Source organism: Rhizophagus irregularis, chromosome 22 (genome assembly GCF_026210795.1).
Source record: "Rhizophagus irregularis chromosome 22, complete sequence".
In the NCBI taxonomy this organism is placed as follows: domain Eukaryota; kingdom Fungi; phylum Glomeromycota; class Glomeromycetes; order Glomerales; family Glomeraceae; genus Rhizophagus; species Rhizophagus irregularis.
In genome coordinates, this window is record NC_089450.1 from 1,620,655 (window position 1) to 1,641,013 (window position 20,359).

A 20,359-nucleotide genomic window follows, 5' to 3' on the forward strand; every position below is an offset into this window, starting at 1 on the left:
AACAAAGATATGATAGAAGAAATAATAAATAAAAAAAAAAGTTGAAACAATATCTATTTTTTTTTTTAACCCATGTAATCTTAAGTGTATACAAATGTAACATTCTGTAAGCCAACCTTTTATGCTAACCCTTAAACGGTATAATAATGCAAATAATGCAGAGTAATGCAAATAATGTAAATAAAGTTTTTTTATCGTTATTATTATTATTTAAGGACTAAATATGGAACAATATAAAATTTTTTTTTTAAAAAAAAAAAATCTCCCAACTTTTTCCCTTTATTTATTATTTTAATTATAATATAAAAAAAAATTTTTTTTTTTTTTACATCTCCATATAATTGAAAAAAAATTACATAAATTTGGCCTAAAAAGTTGAAGTTTTCCTTTTTTCAAAAACAAAAAAAAATCAAAAAAAAAATTAAATAAATTTTTTTTCCCTCCTTTTTTTTTTTTTTCTTTTAAAAAAAAAAGAGCTTTGATAGTTCGAAAAAAAAGGAAAAAAAAAAAAGAAAAAAAAAAAAAAAAAAAAAAAAAAAAAAAAAAAAAAAAAAAAAAAAAGTAGTAGTAGCAATAATAAATAATAATAATAATTAAAATAAAAATAAAATTTCTTATTTTCATTTTTTTTTTTTTTTTTTTTTAACAAATAAAAAAAAACCAAGAATCCCTAAAAACCAATCCTTTTAATCGAATAACAAATAACCTTTAATTATATTAATCACTATCCGACATCCGAAATCCGTCATTATTAAAAAAATATCAATCAACCCTTTCATCAGACTACCTAATTTTTTTATTTTTGTCTTTTCAAAATAAATAATAAATTACTTTAATTAAAATTGAAGGTCCTTCTATCCTTATTTGTAGATTTTTTTTCTTTTCATGACACAAACACAAAACCACTAAACATAAATATATAAATACTATACATTTCTCGGATTATATTTTTTATTTTAAAAAAAAAAGTATATATATATATATATTTTTTTAGTTCCGATAAAAAAAGTTTCTAAAGTTTTTTTTTAAAAAAAAACATTTATTTATTCTTTTTTTATTTTCACCTTTAAAAAAAAAATTAATAATATATATCTAAAAAAATGAGATCAAAATCGATAAAATTATCAGTATCATTACCAAATGAAATTGTCTTGGAAATATTCAAACATATACCTTCAAGACAATTAACAAAATTCATGGTACTTTCTCGTGCAATGAATGTTGAAATAAAAAAGATTTTAGTAAAACGTTTCAATGATGTCTTTTGGAATCCTCATCGAAGAATTCTGGTAAATATTTTTTTTAAAAGAAAAAATTTTTTTTTTTTCTCATTTTTCCTTTAACTGACCTTTTTTTTTTTACTTTTTAATATAGGTAATGATTACACGATACGTATTAGATTTCGTTCCAATACATAATACATTTGATCTTGGATTTAAATCATTAGATAATGAAAATTTAATTGCAACATTTCAACAAAATTCATCACAACGATCTGGTATGGTTGGTCCTAATAATAAAAGATTATGGGGATTTAAATTAAGAGGGGATGGAATACTTCGAGAAAATCCATTAAATGAACCTTTAATTTATACTACTTGGGATTCTCCTTATGAACAAAAAGAAACGAGATTATATACTTTTGATAGTAATACTGATTCGGCTCATCCTTTTATTAAAACCTTCTTTGTTACCAATGGTGCTGTAAGAATACCTTGTGATGATTGTGAAGAAACCAAAGGTTCTTGGACCTATAAATTATTTAATAATGATCGTAAAAGAAAAAATGCTAATTTCACTCCAAAAGTTGAATTTGAAGGTAGAAATGAAAAGAAATATAATGGTCCTGGAAATCATGAAGTTGTTGGAACTTTAAAAACTGTTCGTATACAAGCTCCTATGTTATTAGCTTCTATTGAAGAAAAGAAAAAAGATAGATACGTTGGTGGTTTAAAATATATTGTTATGGAGGGTGGTCAACATTTATTAAAAAGAAAGAGAAATTGTGTCATATCTTAAAAAAAAAAAATCATATTATTTTATTTTATTATTATTATTATTATTTCAAAAAAAAAAAAATTGAACATTTTTTTTTAATTTTATTATTTTTTTTAGAATATATGTATATATTAATATCATCTATATATATGTATTTTAAAAAACAAAAAATTTATTTTCTTTTTTTCTAACCCTTTTTTTTTCTCTAATCCTTTTTGTAATTACTGTAATATATCAACTCAAGTATTCATCTTTTTTTTTCAATTTTTTAATTGTTTAATAAAAAAAAAATAAAACATTATTTTTGATTTTAGGTTTGATACCAAAAAAAAAAAATGCTTATGTAATATTTAAAATGTATAATCCGTATGGATAAACTTAACCGTATGAACTGAACCGTTTGAATCGTACAAATCATATGAACCACAAATCATATATCATATATTGTATAAATATAAATTCATACCTTACATCATAAATTCATATCTTACATCATAATATCTTATAAATTCCCTTACATCATAATATCGTATAAATCTTAATGAATCGTATGAATCCATATAATCCCTCAATATCGCAAAGATTTTCTTTACTGCGTCGTCAAACAAGAAAAAAAAAATCGCAAAGATTTTCTTTACTGCGTCCGTTGCCAAGCAAATTTTTTTTAAATGTGAATGGCCCTTTTTTTTTGAAAATCCGGAAAATAGAAAAAATGGAATTTTGTTGAACTTTAATTATGATGGAAATTTCTCTTTTTTCACAAGTTACTTGATTAGCAGAACATCATAATGGAAATTATTCCGAAATGTTCAAAATTTTTTGATTGAATGGAAAAAAAAAGGAGAATATAAATGATGATCAAACGTGAAATATTTTTTTCGGATGTTTAAAAAGGGAATTAATTAAAAATTATAAAAAAAAAGAGTAATGATCAATAATGAATAAAAAAGATCCGTTAAACGCCACATTTCATCTTTTTCCTTAAACAGTTTAAAATTAAAAAAAGTAATTATTTTACTTTTTTAATTATATACTCCGTTAATTAAAAGATGAACCTTGTCAAATGATTAACTTTTAAAGAAATTTTGAAAAGGGTTACGTTCTTATTCGTTTCAAATTTTTTTTTTTTTGAGGATGATCGGTTACAATATGTATTGTCAATCAAATTAGTTGTCAAAGTCACGTGATAATTTCAAATTTAGTAATTAAATGACGATAACTTGCATTTTTAAAACAAATTTTTACACCAATTTATATAAACCACTAATATGTTACATATCAAAAAATTTATATCAATTTGGTATTTATTTGGGCTACCAAGTAGTATCAACAAAAAAAATATACAAAAATAAACGTTTTTTTATCAAATCACGAGAGAGCATCAATTAGTATGGACGATACCTTCTCCCCATTCTAGGATTTTCTTCGGGAGGCGTAATTCGTTCTCTTCCAAATTTATCTCTTCTGACGATACTTCCATCGGCACGTTGACTATAATAACTACCATCATTATTATAATATTCGTAAGCTCCTCCACTTGCTAAACTATCTCCTAACATAACAAATCTATTATTTTGTTCATTTACATCACTATATCCTCTTAAATCATTTAATGATTCAATCCCATTTAAAGAAAAGAGAAAATCTTCAAATGAATTAATATTACATTCTTGTTCTTCTTGTGGATTTGAATACCAAAATATTTCTTGTTGATTGTCTAAATCAATGAATTCTAAATATGGATTATTTCCCCAATAATCTTCCCAATCATTGAATTCTTCATTTTCAGTATCTTCATTTTCAGTATCTTCGTTTTCAGTATCTTCCTCATCAATATCTTCTTCATTATCTTCCTCTTCAGTATCTTCCTCTTCAATATCTTTCTCATCGATATCATCATCATCTTCTTCTTCTTCTTCATTTTTTTCGTATTCTTCTTTGTTTAATATATTAGAGGTTCCATCTTCATCGTTATATCTTTCTTTCTTAAAATCTTTTTGAACAGGATATTCTAATTCTGAATCTGAATCTTCACTTTCTTCTTGATATCTAATGTTATTACGATCATGAAATTTACTCATTTTATTATACATGTATGAAAAAATAATATAAATTCTTCTTTTAGAGAATTCTTTTAGATAAAAATGAAAAACGTTTAAACAAATAAAAAAGGAAATCTAATCCCCCCTTTTTTTTTTAAAAAAAAATATATTTATTGTATAAAAAATATATTGTATAATACATTTACAACACGGGAATTATTTGATTACGTACGGATTATCACATGTAACAAATGTTACAAACAAACATTTATGCTTATGATGTCAAAGATCGACAGGTTGATTCGAAATTCTGGATAACTTTTTACCCGGAAATTTTATATTTTTTAACAAAATTTACCCCTTGTATATAAGAATTACCCTTGTAACATTATTTCAATCATGTTTTTAGAGAGAAGGAATAGAAGGAATATTAAAAAAAAAATAAAAAAAGAAAATTTTTTATAATATTAAAAAACTGTCTTGTAAATTCCAACTAACTGATCGAAAAAATAAAAAAATAAACCCTTTTGTTGAAATATTTTTTGAACTCATCTGAGGCTTTTTTAATTAATCACACCTTTTTTGGTTTAACATAAGCAAAAATAATAGGACAAGTGTATCATGTATCATGTATCATCGCCAATAATATGAGAAAAAAAGAATATATATTTCTTGTTTGCAACAAGACTAAATTGTGGCAAAATATTACCAAAATTTTACTTGATTTAGATAAGAGTTCAAAAACTTCAAATATATGCTCATATATTAATGCGATCTTCAACTTTACCTTCGTGGTATATGGAAAATTATATACAATATATTCATCTAATGATTACTAATATGAAACAAATTACGAAGCTCTTTTCTCACATTCTTAAAACAATTATCTAAAAATGTTGTCATTTAGAAATATCAAATATTAAAAATATTTCAACTCCAATTAGATCATAAATTGTGGTCACAAGAATTCTTTTGAAACAGAATTTATCCTAATTGAGTTACCTTTTATATAGGATCAGAAAAAAATTTTCAAGGAAAAAATTTGAAAAATCTTGGAAAACCTCAATCAATCATCACTTATATATAATTTTCTCAGTTACTAAATTTCCCTTTGTCGGTATCATTGCATAATTACTATTTTTTCTTGAAAAGCTTATGTCACAGGGTACTGATTAACAGAATATAGATCACGGGTTACGTATCAGAATATGAATCAATAATTGAAGGGGCCACTCGATTGTATGCTATCATTACTTTTTAAGGAACTAAGTTTATTAGTGATACGTCAATTTCAAACTAATCAATTACCGTATTACAAGTCATCTATCCAATGATGGAAATGTTATCCCGAAATCTTGATGGTGAAAGAGAGGTGTCTCTTAAAAGGGAGAATACTGTAGATGTTTTCATTAAGATAATCAGATGAACTTTAAAAAATCGCCCTTGTTACCCCAATTAAAATTTATAACGATTTTTGCCGAAAGTTTATAATCAAGTTTTTTTCGCGATACAAGCCCCACAGGGATGATGATAATCCCGCAGGTCTTGATTAATTTAGCAGAACATTTGACATGATGACAGAATTTACAGGAGAATATTATAAACATTCTAATTTCAGAATTTATAGTGATGAAAGTGATAATAATAATAAAATGAATAAAATGATCAGATTATTATTATTATATAGACACTCCTTAATTTGAAATCAATTTCGTAGAAATCAAGAATAATGGCATTGTTTGTTTCAGTTGATACACAGTGTAAGTTTACAGACTATTATTATAGAATGTGTGTAAAAGGTAATTGTGTGCAAAGGTAATTTTCACACATCTTTTATGTCGGTAATTAGTTGAAAGATTTAAAGTAAAATATGCTACGGGTAATTTAGAGTTCATAAATAAGCCCTTTTTCAGGTACTGTATGTAGGTCACGCATTCGGGATTGTTATTTTATGAAAAAAACTTCAAATTTTACTATAAGAGAATCCCTCCTGAAAAAGGATATATGTACACATATAGATTTGATTTTATTAATAAAAAAAAATTATTTTAATGTAACAAAAAAATAATAAATAAATTAAAATAAACAAACTAAATAAATTAATACAGCAGGGGTATACGGTGTAATGGAAAACTTGATATTTTCTCCCCAATTAAATTTCAATTTTCAACTCTTGTTTCATAATTTCTTCCAATTAAAATTTCTCTTGTAATTAAAACATAAGTATTTGACCTTTCAAACATTACTTTGATTTGAATCTCATTAATAATTTTCATATAATTAGTTTTACAAGTTGGAATAACATCATCAGGTATATTAATTAATATATTAGCTTCAAATAATGTATCAAGACCACTTGGTGTCATTACAACATCTTTTCCATTAATTGTTTCACCTTTATACAAATATTGTTCTTTTTCAAATGGTAAAAATTTTTTTCCATCGTCATCATCATCATCATCATCATCATCATCGTTATCGCTACTATTACTACCACCGCCACCTCCAACAACATCATCATTATCATCATTATTATTAAAATATTTAACAATCCCTTTTAAAGATGTACTTATTTTTTTTATTCTTAAATCTGGATCTTGTACAATCATTCTTAATTTAATTTTAAAATTTGAATTAATATCAAAAAAAGTTTTTGGTAATATAGTTTCCCATTCAATCTGATGTCTTCTCTGTTGTGAACTTTTGGATTTAATAATTAAAGGTTTTAATTCTTCAATTGATGGTCTAGCCCATCTCCAAATTGGTACTTTAACTTCAATCCAAAATTTTTTATTAATTTTTTTATTTATAACAGCTTTTAATGTATATTGAACATGACCAAAATTTGAATCAATACTTTCTATAGCATTTGATGGTACTTGAAATTCAAATGGTAAAGTTAAATCTGTTATTAATTCATATCCTATAGGATTATTTGATTCCCATAAAATTTCATGTTGTTTCAATATAATCTTCTCCTTTTTTATTTTTCTTAAATGCACCCATTCAACCTTTTCTCTTCCAATAAAATACAAATTTATCTTTCTAGCTTTAATTGCTTGTGTAAATCTAACTAATAATGTTCCGGTTATCGTCGTTACATTTATACCTAAATATCCAGATAAAAATGACGATTTTTCTGGATCAAAAGTAAAGAACATACGATGGTCAGATTTTATACAATCGTTTGTATGCGGTGTAGAAGCAGTTTCATGCGTCATTATCGCAGTTGAGAATAAATTATTTTTTTTTTTATCTGCAAAGGGGAAAGGAGAAAGATTTTATTCAAAAGTGTTTGATTTGCATAACTTGTATACGTTCACATTGTACTACATTACTAAAATAGAAAAGATTTTTATTCCGCCATAAATTTCAGTCATATGATTTTTTAGAATAGCAAAGGATTTCTATTAATATTTTCTGTTTATTAAATTTTTTTGGTATATTATAAAAAAAAATTTTCTCAAAAATAATATTATTATATAATATAAAATTATTATATATATACAACCTCATTTAAAACTAGCTTTTTTTTGATTTATATAAAGAAAGTATTACTAATTATTCTGTTCTTAACAGGTAGATAGATTGTCGTTATTATTTAAGTGGCTTTTTCTAAAGAATCTTTCTTCTTGTAATAATATTTTATCGAATAAAAAATGTTCATAATTTTAAAAACCTTGATAGTTCATATTATTTATGTTACCGTAAGCATTGCCATACCCCTGAGGTGCCATTCTAATTAAATGACAAGATTGAAAAGTATAATAAAATCAGGTTAGTCTGTCTCACTGACGGTAATAAACTTTAATAAAAAAAAAAAATTGGAAATTAAATTTTTACCCTTGTCCTGGCCCTTGTGTAAGTAGAAGTTGATTTCCTAATCCGGCTGGATTTATGAGTGGTATTTCTATTATTTAAAGTACATATCATATAATAAGTATTATGTGAAAGATAAATTCAAAATATGAAATTGTGATAAATACCACTTTCATTCTTTTCACGTTCCTGTTCTTTAGCTGTTCTTTCTGCGTTAGCTTTCTCCAAAATATCGATCTATATTTTAAGATAGAAATACGTTATAATATCTATAAACTTTAAGCTATATATTACATAAATAAGACAAACCTTGTTGCTGAATTCTCGCATGACTTGAACCAAGTATGGCATGGCAAAGTCGGTAAGACCATGCTTCCAAGACATCTCCAATACAACATCCGATCTAACTAAATCATAGCATGCGTACAAACACGCTGTGAAACATTCTTTGTTTCCAATCTGTACAAAATACTCTAAAAGCTCTTCTGCAACTTCGGTGGAACGTGATTCGCTGGCTGTTTCAATAGCATCTTTAAAAAGTCTATCCTCCTTAGATAAAGCAATAGATTGTGCCCATCGTTTGTTTTTCTTGTAAAGATGCGCTGCAATGCGACGGAATTCTAAGAGATCATGCTTTTCAAGTCTTTGAGCTAACTCAATATTATCGAATTTATCAAAGTTATCAATTGAGTCTCGTAGTGATTTATAATCTTCTTCCTCAATTAATATATCATTATAAGCATTGTTAACCGCTAAATTATTTGTCTATAAATGAAGAGAGAAGCTTTTAGTTAAGTGCACCATATATATTAAACATTAAATAAGATGTATACCTCTTGAACAGATATCAAATATGATTTGATCAATGGTAAGTTATCGGATTTCTTGAACATTTGAACAACTCTAGTGTGATCAATTCTTGGAGTAAGAGCGACTAATAAATCACTTAATAAGAGGGGATGCTCATCCAAATAAAATTTCAATGCCTATAAGGAATTAATAAAATTTTATTAAGCACAAATATCGAATAAAAAAATAAAAATAAAAAAATAAATTTTAAATCGAACGACCTTATAATATATTTCGAGGTTGCTGACTTTGACAACAATATCCTTAAAACGTGAGTGTTCCCATGCATCGCTAGCATGTGTAATCATTGAAAGAGCAGCATTATCAAATTCATCATAATTCTCATATAAGAATACCATCTCTTTCCATAAATGCGCTTCATCACAAGCTCGGATGACTTTTGGAATGTTAAGACGAGACCAAAATAGGCGTAGATGCTCGTCTGTTTTCTCTGGTTTATATTTCGTGTATAGAATTGCTAGTTCAGTAAACATTCCCATGTGTGCTCTTTCAAGACCAAGGCCAGCTTCAAGAAGCTGTAATAATTCGTCTATATAACCGTTGTATTCGTATTGGCGAATAACTTCCTATAAAGTCAAATTAAATAAAGAAATTAACGGTAAATTCTGATAAAAATGCAGTCAAATCTTTAATAATGAATAATAACCTGTAACTCATCAGCATGAACAATAAGATTAAGACCACATATATAAGCTAAGCGGAATTCCTTGTGTTGTACGCAGGCGTTATGTACATCTTTCCAAACTCTTAATTAAATAAAGAAATTATATAAGTTATAATCATAGATAATTTGAACTGACAATATATATATTTATATATATATATTACTTTGTACTGCTAGCTTTTCTTGCACAATCGACAGCAGATTGATATTCTCCTAGATGAACAAGTGTAGAAGCCAGTCTTGCCCAATTTGAGACGCTCATAAACAGGATCTTTGCAGCTTCAAATAAACCTTCATCGTAACACCCGTCTCCAACTACTTGTATTTGAGCTACATTAGGCGTGTTAAGAAATTCTTCTATATCATGAAATCGTTCTGTCTTTGCAAAAGCAAATAATAATTTGCTGTCAACTTGAGGTTCGCGAAGTTTCTTGCGGCACATTTGTAAATATCGAACAAGGTCATCGTATTTTCCAGCACGTGCTGAGATATCAATTACTTCACTAAAATTGGTTGGATCATCGGCGCGAATATATGAATCTGACAAATACAAATAAATTAGCGTAAAAAAAAAAAAATTTTTTATAAATGTTTAATATAACGTACCAATTGAATCTTTAATTCTTAGACCTTCAATCTGTGCTTTCGCTAAACGACTCCATACTTCTGGCTGATCACAAACATTTGCATAATCAGCAGCTCGGTCTATACTTCCAATATGTTCAATTAATACATTCATTGCGTTTTTATCATCTTTACATTTTTTGTAAATGGTGAACGCTTCTTCAAACAAATTGTTTTTAATAGCGAGATCAGCGACATCAGGAGCATCAAAGTTGTTAAGCCTGTTGATATAATCCATCACTTTAGCTTTGTCAGCCTATTATAATTAAATGTATGTTAGTAAAGTATTGAAACATTTATCTCGGTAGCTTTTTTTTTTTTTTTACAACTGCGTACGAGTGATTCTGTAAAGTAAACTTACCTTAATGGCTGTGAGGATAAGCAAATTTTGGAGAACTTTATGATCACTGAAAGCCGTGTTTTCTAAGATCAGTTTCTCTAAAAGTTCAATTAATTCAATTGGCAAATCGGCATTCATGAACGCTTTGACAGTAAAAGAAACATCATCTGGATCAATAGACTCGGGTAAAGCTACAGCATTAATCTAAATAAAAAAAAGGAAAAATTTTTTTTTTCAACTTTAAGCAATACGAGAGAATAAGATAATTAAGTAATATTTACTTGGTCAATTAAAGATCTGCGGTACATGTTATTCTCATCCAAAACAAACGCCCATAAATTAGAGTCACGTCGTTTTACCAAATATCGAGCTTGATGTTTAAACATTGAGTTCTCATTGGTGATTTTAACAAGTTCTTTATCGCATTGACCGCGTTGATACGCTATAAAAGCAAGATTAGGGTCTCTCTTTTCACAATATTTACCAATAGTGAGTGAATCGTAATACTACAAATTAATTAATAATTATGAATTAACAAATAGTCAATATTGGACGCATCTGATGAAAGGAAAGTTTAAACAATTAACAACATACAGTATTTTCCCTAAGGAAAGCTTCAGGGTTGTTATTGCTGTCAATATATATCTTGGCAAGTGCATTATAGACGGCTGGATCTTGACTATTCTCTTGTACACGTAATTCCAACCAAGGTAAAATTAATTTAAGCCGATTGCGCTTTTCAACTTCTTCAACCAATTGATCAACAGGAAGAGAACCAGTAACAGACATAAGTAGACCTTTGATAATCGACTCATCGCAATCGACATCTAGGAGACCACCAATAACAACAGGAGTACGAGCAGGATTGACTTTCTGAACATACACTTCGATATATTTTGTCAGATTTTGTTGGTAAAGATAAAGTACCAAGTCATGAACAAAATCAAATCGATCACAGACAATAATTAAGGGAAGCTGGTCTGAGAGTTTAGCTTCCTATTAATTTTTTTAAAATAAGTTAACGTAAATTATTGCATTGTACAATTAATAATAATGATAGACAGTACCTTTAAAAAGTTTTTAACTTTTTCCGGATCATAATAATTACTTTCTCGGCATATCCTTTCAGCCTCTTTAATTTGACCGGTCTTTACAGCAGACTGAATATATTTGAAATGTACATCCGGATCCGTACTAAGATTGACAATCGACCCAAGGTAATAATATAATCCTATTTAAAAAAATTAAGGAATAAATTAAATATTATTTAACTTAAAAAATTATATCGTTTATCTTAATTACCTTCGTAAGTTTTAAAGGATTCGAACAAATTAATCAAATTTATTGGTTGTAACTGTTCGGAATATTTTGTCGCAATTTGAACTACCACTTGTAAAGTCTGCCTGTTATTCTTTAACATTTCTTTCAAGCATTCGAGGGATTGATCGACCGATAAAGTACCAAAGTAATTGACAACAAACTAAGGTAAAGTGTATACACATGACTTAAACTTTATTTATTATGAATATAACGAGTATAAACAATTAAACAATTGCTAGTTGAACTTACTTCAGCGTTCATAGCACCCGTATGTATGATTACACGCTTTATGTCATTAATTTCCGTATAATGTTCCAGTGCCTGCAAACGCAAATGAATATTAATCATATCATATAAAAAAAAAAAATTCTTTTAATAAGTACAATAAGAACATACCCTTTGTAATAAACCAGCTTTCTCACATAGAGACGCGATATAAGGTTTATCATAATGACTGAGAATTGCATTGCTAAGAATTGCATCAGCAACTTGTGGGAAGTTAAGCAAATTCATCTCTAACAACCTGGTTTGTAAATGTCCATGTTCAGGTTTATTATCTTTTAATGCATCCAATAAGAACGCAGTAGCTTGTTGAATTTTATTGTTGGACATGAATACATCAACAACCTATAGTTTCGGAAAAAAAAAAATTAACTAACTGCGTTCTCTCAAAAAAATGTAGAATTACGATATCCTTTAAATGGTATGTTGAAAATTTTACCGTTTAAGGGATAAATAAATATAAGATACTTGCTTTTTCAATATCAATTAATGATCCATTTTCATCATTCACCAACATAGTGGCGAACTCTGCTCCCTTTTCAGGATCTCTAGACATAATTTGTTGAAGCAATATGGGATAATCTGGTTGAAATCCTACTTTTTTTGCGTATAGAACAATCTTTGAGTATTGACCTGTCTCAGCAAAACAGGCGATTACCTAATAAATAACAATAGTGAAATAATTATCAAGTGTAGATACAAATATAGTTTCAAAAAAATTTTTCGTTACCAACCTTATTCGGAACATTGGCACGAAGGTAAACTGACAGGGCCAATGTTAAATCATGTTGACGAACTATATCACCTAATTCCTCACTACATTCCAACTAAAAATGATTTAAATAATTAACACAAAAAACTATATTACATTTATCTATAAAAATGATGAATGTACCTTGTCTTCTTTTAACCACTTTTCCAATAGTTGCTTACGATTTTGAGCTAACACAGGTCTTGCAAGTTCCAAAGACTCATGTTTGTTTAATTCTCCTTTTTCCAAGAGAATTCCGAAATATTGCAAAATAGGGGATAATCCTCCCGCTGGCACGGAAACGTTTTTAAATCGTTCAATTGTTTGTGGTGTGCGAAGGAAACCCTAAAGTATACAATTAAAGGACTTCAATGATTTAAAAATAACCAGGCCAGAATTATTATGGATTATTCTTACTTGAGGGGAATTTGCTGCAACTTTGGCAGCTTCATTATACGCTCCTTGCTGTAATAATTGCATAAATTTATCCATATATAATTTTTCAGCACCAAGCAAATTACATCTTGAAGCGATTCTTAGTGCTAAGTCTGAATTATTTATCGATATAATATAAGGAATGATTTGTGATTCGTCCACACAAACCGATAGCACCTGGAAAAAAAATTATACATAATTATTAATATTATTGAACAATAAAATGACGAAAGATGGCAACTTTACCTGTCCTTTTCTATTAACTCCAACTATCCCACTACCATTCTCACGTTCAGCAGTTACAAAAATTGTTTCGCCACTAATTCTATTCATATATATACATATACCTGTCTCTAGATCGTAAAGATGAATATATCCAAACTTCGTTACGAGAAAAATTATATTATATTTTTTGCTAACTTGCATGGAGACAGGGAAATCTCCAGTAGCCTCTGATGGGAAAAATACATCCACGGTCTTCTTCGGAAATTGAGGATTTTCATCTTTATGATCGACTTCAACAATATGTAACTATTAAATAAGTTTTAATAAGTATTTATACATATAATATTAACTTATAAATGACCTTATTTTACCTTTGCACCATTTGTACTTCTTATAGCAAAAGTAAATAAACTTGTGGGTGAAACTCCGTTTTCCAGTACAATATTTGCAAATGCTGCAGCGTGTCCTTCAATTGGCTGACTGACTTTACGATCTTTAGAATATAATTGCATGTTCCCGACCACTCTACCTTCCTATTTAAATTAATATCGTATGTCAGCGATTAAATTTTGCAAGACCAAAAAGAAAGAAAGAAAAAACACTATTAAATTTATAGTTTTTATAATTATACATACCACAGCAGATATTCCCACTAGAACCATCCACCTTTCATCTGCATTAACTCGATAATTGATAATTTGAGAATTTGCAAGATTCGCATGCCTATCAAACATCTTAGCCGGAGCTGAATCGCCTTCCATTGACCAATGATATACTGCTGTTCCTGTGACAAGTCCAAGAGTCTTTTGATTGATCCATTTCCAAAACATTACATCTTCTTGCATGGTATGTGATTTTACTTTTGATTTCAACTCAAGGTTGAATATTTGCAATTGTCTTGCGGCTAATTTGAAATTCAAAGATAATTCGATATTGCATGATTTTAATTAAAATTCACTTATTTTGCAAAATTTCTATCAACAAACCTTTTAACGCAAGAATTTTAGCTGAAGGATGCATTATTGCATTATCAGCAGTGATTGGTCTTTTAAGAACATTCGAAGTATCTTGAAGATCAATTATTACGACTTGGTTGGTCGGCCCAGTGGTTTCACGCACACAGATAAAACGGTCAGACTCCATGGTCAGCCAGTTAAAACCTATGCTGCTTGAATTTACACCGAGTTCCTGGAGCTATTAACAGCAAAATGTGAAAAGTATTAGGATTCGTAACATTGTTTTACAAGTCTTTAAATTTCCAAAACATAAAAAATTAAATGACAAAAAGCACAAACAGATGAAATATAATATATTTTTAAAATTCTGCTTTTTACAAGAAATAATAAAAGAAGTCCGGTAAAGAAACATTACCTGACATATCTCCTCTAACAGTATTGGAAGATCGTTATCAGACATTTTTTTTAAGGTGTGAAAGAATTATTTGATCGTGAAGTTTGGTCGAGAGTTTTTTGGTTATATAGATTTAATGAATGGGGGCTTAGAATCTTAATAAACTCCCGCAAAACCCAATCATACTTTGACAAATTGCCTTGATTTTTGTCACACAATTCTTAGCAACAATAACATTTGATCATCTGCTAAAAAATCGATAAGTAAATCACGTGTGTATTATGGTTGTGTAAAATCTTAATGGATCACTATGATTAATTTGGTGGATAGCGAGACTTACATGGCATAAAATAACAAAGTAATGGATCTTAGCATACACCCAATTGATTGGTTTATTTGTCAGGCTATCAAGGATTTTTTATATTTTATATTTTTAACATTCGATAATGGACAGTAAAGATACTGTACTAGTATTAATTTATATATCTGGTAAAAGAATCTTCATACAAAAACAGAACCAATTTCCGTCCAATCAAAATTTGGACTCGTTAAAAAAATAAGTTACTATAAGAGGATGGCCATAATTATAATGTAATAACATATTTGGACTAATAAAAATGTTTTTTTGCTAAATTCATATCCATTCTGTCAACCGGTCATCATTCAGTGATAAATAAGTTCGGGAAAATTCCTACCCCTATGGGATTATATAATACTTATGAAGATTATCTGAGAGAAATAAAATTGATTCTGAATGAGGACTTTTGATTAAAATATTGAAGCTTTTAAAATCATTATTTTTTGATTCAAAGGTCTTTTCTCAGATTTCCGAATTAAAGGAAATCATTGAACGTGCCCATCATTGAGATTAGTGTTTCAACCTGACGGTGTATTTGAACAATTTTATTCTAAGCATTTGAGCAAATTTACCCGAAAAACCGATAAAGTAATAAAATAAAATAAAATAAGCAATATTTGAAGTTTCGCACTTATCTCACACATGATCTGAGATAGTACTAGCGTAATTCATCAATAGGAAATAATTTCTCACCTTTTCAAATTTATTATTAACTCAAATTGTCCATTTTATTGTTTTCAGAATCACGTGATTTCATTTTACAATTGTGTTACTAATTATTTTATAAAAGTTACTATTAATAACAGGTCATCCATATATATATATGTATATACTCTTTTTTTTATTATTCTCTATATACGAAGGATGAGTCTGCCTTCGAGGCAAGATTACCTTCTTGACCCGTGTAATATCATCACCCCTCTGCATAATATAAATAAATATTTTATAGCAAGGGGTCAGTAGGGCGCGATGATTTATGCAGTGTTGATTAGGTGAGGCGGGTCAAGAAGGTAATTTTTGCGCCTTCGAGTGGATGGCAGATACTCAAACTTACCTAGCTGTATGCTGTAAATAATTAAATATAAATATATATACTATTCTAAATAAACTAATATCTGCTTCGGTTGCAAATTTATATCATGCATAATCATGATTACATAATAACGATAAATTGTATTTTACCGTCTCTCGCAATTTTTTTAGCCACAATAAGTGTTTCATGTAATTTATATAATCATGATTCTAATTAAAAAATTAATGAACCTTTTGAGAACGCAATGTTTGAAGCTTAAAACATGAAACCCGTTTTTTGACAATTTTCATGTTTTCTCGTTTAAATTATATGATTCCTGTATAAAAAGTTATATCATATAATTATCAATTAATTTTAACACAATTTCCTTTGATAGAAGTTCAAAGTAATTTAAAAAGAAAGAATGATTGAAGTTGTTTAATACTTTGAATCTTCGACATAATGATTTTTTTGTGCATGCATGTGTAACGGTGGAATTTAGAAATGTTTATCTTACAGTTTTTTATCTACATTTGATTTTAATTTATTTGTAAGAAAAAATTTTTTTTTCTTTTGTTCATAATGTCATCAATATTACCACCAGAACTTTTATCCCATATATTTTCTATTTTTGAAACAGATAGCGACACCTTATTTTCATGTTGTTTAGTTTCTCGTGAATGGAGTCTTTCAGCTGTTTATTGGTTATGGAAAAAACCTTTTCATATCTGCCCAACTCAGAATAGAATGTTATTAGTCAGAACTTGTTTAAAATTTATATCAGATGATCGTTTTTATGATAATATTGAACAACCTCCTTTATTTAATTATGCATCTTTCTTACAGCATTTGAATTTTCATGAAATTTATGATGCAGTTTGGCATTATTATAATTTTCGGAATAAAGAAGGTGAATATGTTCCTATTCCTGATGAAGAAAAAAGATTATTTATGGAACAAGATCTCGATGTTGATGCATACTATGAATTTAATGAACATGATAATAATTATTACGAATTTGTTGAGGAAGAAGATAATGATTGGAATAGTGAGGAGTTGGAAGATAATTCGCAAGATTATGATTGGAATAGTGAGGAGCTGGAAGATTTTTCGCAAGATGAAGTTGAAAATTTAAAAGATAAAATTTTATTACTCACATCAAAGCTTTGTCAAATATTTTTATTACATTCCAATAAAATTATTAGTCTTAACCTTTGCACAAGTGAAATGGATAATGGTAATGACATATGTGAAAAGTGGATTAATATTTTTAAACTTGAAAATGCTTCTTCAGCATTGGCAAATCTAAAGAAATTTGTAAGTGGTGGTTTGTATGATTTGCAATCAATAATTAATATCATGATAAATATTTGTCATGATATTGAAATTCTTGAAATAATCTTTGAAGATGATAATTTTATATATTCTTTTTCGAATTTAACTAAAAGTCTAAAAAATTTAAAAGAACTTAAAGTTATAGGTATGAACAAGTATAATTTTAATGGGATGATTGATTCTTTTTCATATCAGTCACATTCTTTAAGAATCTTACATTTTGAGGATTGTGTATTTAATAATGATATTCCATTCAAAGAAATATCACTTTTACAAAATTTGGAATCGTTGATTTTGATTGATTGTGAGATTGATAATATTAATAATATTAAAAGTAAAAGTATAAATTATTCTTTTCCGTCATTAAAAAAAATACATTTTGATATGGGAATTCCATCTATGAAAGAAATAGTTAGATTAATTTCTCGTTCATCAAATTTGGAAGAAATTTTTTTAATTGAATTAAAGTTACACACGCCAAATATCTTTGATATTATTGCAAATGGTTGTTCCAATATTAAAGTTTTAGATATGTGCGTTGGTGGTGATCATAACATTGAAAGTATCATTCCAATTTTTACTCAATGTCAACAACTTGAATCGATAAGCCTTAGATTAAGCATTAAAAACAAGAATTATATTAATAAAAGTATGGGCATTTTAGCAAAAAGTATTCCTAAAAACCTTAATAATCTGATTCTAATGATTAGTATTGAGATTGGTGATTTAGAAGCTTTTTTTTCGCAATTTGATGGGCTATTGAAAGTGGTTGGTTTTAAAATGTTTGATTACGTTGAAAGTGATGATTTATATAATTTAAATATAGAAATTCAAAAATATGCAGAGAGAAAACTCGTAAACTATCGTATTGTCAGCAGTAATCGATGTGATCAATTTTATATCGAATTCGATATTTGATATAAATGATGTATTTTTATGTACAATAATAGAATATTATAATCTTACCATTTAATAAATATTTGACCTCTTGTACTATTTATTATTAACTTTAAGAGTATTGTAATTATAGGGAAATTATATTAATACATTATAAAATAAATAATGAGATAACGAGATTATTGATTTTGGTAGCTTTTAATCCTATTCTGTTTTACTGCATCGATGAAAATTATAAAAATTAGTAAATACATAAAATAATTAACTTCAGAATGATAATGAAAACAGCTAGAAATAAAAAGCTAAAAAAAACCAAGGAGCTAAAAAGAAGCTTAATATGTTATAATAATCCATTATATAAAGAACAACAAATTTCAACTTGTGTATATATAATTGCCCTAGGATCAAATAAAGTCCTCAAATTCATCGTATACATATTCTACATAATCTGCTGCATCAACTGAATCAAAATTTTCAACTTGAAGCACAGGTTTAGAATTGGCTAAAAAAATCAACAATTTTAATAAATATAAAATAAGAAATTCTAAACTCAATAAAAGTTTCATCATACTTTTTTTCTTTGGTTTTGGTAGTTTACTATCTGCCAAAGTCGTCAGTGTATTTGCAATTTTACGCGCTTCAGTTTCTTTAAGAGGAAGACAAAGTTCACGTACAAGTCCGTTGATGAAATTAACATACAAGTGATGGCTCTAAACAATTATGTAACAAAATAAGATTAGCAAATTAATAATAAGATAAAATGATTGTTAAACAAATACCCCGTGTTTTTGAATTCGGTCAACTAAAAGTTTGGAAAACTTGTCAAAATCTTCTTTTGTTTTCGGATTTATTTTATCTAATGGTGATGTCGTTTCTATAAAATAAAATAAAAATTAAATTAATCTAGTTTAATTAAACATAAACTTCCTAATGGTAATTATCTCAATAATTTCCAACCTTTTGTAACTACAAATTGAGCCGAGTTGTTCGATTTCATGGAGTTTAATGTTCCAGTTTCTGTAGAAATAATAAAAAAAATTTGATTAAAAAATATTAATAAAGGAATAAACTGATTTTCCGAATGAAAAATGATTTTTAACCTTGTATGGCTAATCCTCCAAACATTTCCTTAGTATTTTCCATGTCTGCATCTTTTATAGCTTGTTGTTCTCTTCTTTTTCTTTCTAATTCATCTTCCTCTTCATTAACATCATTATTAATCTGAATCAAACAAATAATATATATATTAAGTTTTTCATATCACGGAAATCAAATAAGATAACAATTTACCATTTTCTTTGCGATTGCCTTCTGTGCCGCACTTATTTTCTTTTTCGGTGGTGCTGCTGGAGTAGTTGTAGTTTTTGCCTTTTCATTTTCTTCATCCGATGATTCATCCCAATTATCCTAAAATAACGTTTTAATTGATTAAATTAATTTGATTAAAACAATTTACTAATGATAGAATCAAAAGAAAAAAGTGTACTTTGACGTCTTCTTCTTTTTCAACATCCTCATCGTCCCATTTGTTCGGTTTGGCAACACGAACGGAAATATTATCATGATCGTTATCCTCTGTAAAATCATTTAATATGAATTAATTCATACGATCATACAGAAATAAAGGAAACTGACAATATAATGGGTAAAGCAAGAAGTATAATAATAAATTATGGAATAAAATAATAATTATACAACTTACCCCAGTCAGACATGGTAACTTTTAATGCAAATAGAAAAATGAATTCACGAAATTGAGGTATAATCCTATAAGCTGAATCGGAGCCATCCTGCCCTCTGTAATTAATTTTATCACATGAGTCTACGCATTTTTTTTTATTTTATCCAATAACATTATAAATTCGGATGTCAATCACTTGATTGGCTATGAAATTTTTGTCACCACGTATATATTACTTAACGGCTTCGGTGAGTTATTAGAACTAGCTATTAAAGGTACTAAAATTAAACTGAGCAATTTTTTTTAAACGTGATTGTAGAATGAAGATAAACCTAAAAACCAAGAATCAAATGTAA

General features: G+C 27.6%; 6 protein-coding genes across 6 annotated transcripts; 2 read left to right on the top strand and 4 right to left on the bottom strand.

Moving 5' to 3' along the window:
• Positions 1–1,100: 1,100 nt before the first annotated feature.
• Positions 1,101–2,542, top strand: OCT59_014614 (uncharacterized protein; the record flags this gene model as incomplete). The annotated part of the gene is made up of 2 exons (XM_025309730.2): positions 1,101–1,289; positions 1,375–2,542. The coding sequence occupies 2 exons, from the start codon at positions 1,101–1,103 to the stop codon at positions 2,017–2,019; spliced, it is 834 nt and encodes a 277-aa protein (XP_025190130.1). The 3' UTR covers positions 2,020–2,542.
• Positions 2,543–3,271: 729 nt separating this feature from the next.
• On the bottom strand, positions 3,272–4,186 carry OCT59_014615 (uncharacterized protein). The gene has a single exon (XM_025312279.2). It carries the CDS (start codon positions 4,089–4,091, stop codon positions 3,384–3,386), a length of 708 nt encoding a protein of 235 aa, XP_025190129.2. The 5' UTR covers positions 4,092–4,186; the 3' UTR covers positions 3,272–3,383.
• A 1,440-nt stretch (positions 4,187–5,626) lies between these two features.
• OCT59_014616 (uncharacterized protein) lies at positions 5,627–7,402 on the bottom strand. Its single transcript, XM_025312278.2, has one exon. It carries the CDS (start codon positions 7,259–7,261, stop codon positions 6,200–6,202), a length of 1,062 nt encoding a protein of 353 aa, XP_025190128.1. The 5' UTR covers positions 7,262–7,402; the 3' UTR covers positions 5,627–6,199.
• Positions 7,403–7,427: 25 nt separating this feature from the next.
• OCT59_014617 (uncharacterized protein) lies at positions 7,428–14,786 on the bottom strand (the record flags this gene model as incomplete). Its single annotated transcript, XM_025312277.2, has 25 exons — positions 7,428–7,778; positions 7,884–7,950; positions 8,027–8,096; positions 8,169–8,624; positions 8,693–8,845; positions 8,930–9,295; positions 9,376–9,475; positions 9,558–9,933; positions 10,000–10,273; positions 10,379–10,561; positions 10,639–10,863; positions 10,952–11,353; positions 11,425–11,588; positions 11,660–11,837; positions 11,927–11,998; positions 12,074–12,304; positions 12,432–12,617; positions 12,694–12,786; positions 12,855–13,055; positions 13,128–13,322; positions 13,392–13,676; positions 13,742–13,903; positions 14,006–14,274; positions 14,357–14,564; positions 14,742–14,786. The coding sequence occupies 25 exons, from the start codon at positions 14,784–14,786 to the stop codon at positions 7,712–7,714; spliced, it is 5,028 nt and encodes a 1,675-aa protein (XP_025190127.1). The 3' UTR covers positions 7,428–7,711.
• A 1,877-nt stretch (positions 14,787–16,663) lies between these two features.
• OCT59_014618 (uncharacterized protein) lies at positions 16,664–18,343 on the top strand (the record flags this gene model as incomplete). The annotated part of the gene is made up of 1 exon (XM_025312276.2): positions 16,664–18,343. Exon 1 carries the CDS (start codon positions 16,673–16,675, stop codon positions 18,341–18,343), a length of 1,671 nt encoding a protein of 556 aa, XP_025190126.2. The 5' UTR covers positions 16,664–16,672.
• A 45-nt stretch (positions 18,344–18,388) lies between these two features.
• Positions 18,389–20,103, bottom strand: OCT59_014619 (uncharacterized protein). The gene is made up of 8 exons (XM_025312274.2): positions 20,025–20,103; positions 19,809–19,897; positions 19,613–19,729; positions 19,423–19,543; positions 19,280–19,339; positions 19,102–19,196; positions 18,894–19,032; positions 18,389–18,824 (listed from the first exon to the last, which is right to left on the bottom strand). The coding sequence occupies exons 1-8, from the start codon at positions 20,035–20,037 to the stop codon at positions 18,727–18,729; spliced, it is 732 nt and encodes a 243-aa protein (XP_025190124.1). The 5' UTR covers positions 20,038–20,103; the 3' UTR covers positions 18,389–18,726.
• Positions 20,104–20,359: the final 256 nt, after the last annotated feature.

What these genes read in the sequence shown, in the direction of transcription:
- OCT59_014615 (XM_025312279.2), bottom strand. Translation starts at nt 4,091, where the DNA reads ATGTATAATAAAATGAGTAAATTTCATGATCGTAATAACATTAGATAT.
- OCT59_014619 (XM_025312274.2), bottom strand. An exon ending in AGGCAATCGCAAAGAAAATG is followed by an intron (nt 19,544 to 19,612) that starts GTAAATTGTTAT and finishes TGTTTGATTCAG; the next exon opens with ATTAATAATGATGTTAATGA. An exon ending in ACCGAATTCAAAAACACGGG is followed by an intron (nt 19,033 to 19,101) that starts GTATTTGTTTAA and finishes ATAATTGTTTAG; the next exon opens with AGCCATCACTTGTATGTTAA.
- OCT59_014616 (XM_025312278.2), bottom strand. Translation starts at nt 7,261, where the DNA reads ATGACGCATGAAACTGCTTCTACACCGCATACAAACGATTGTATAAAA.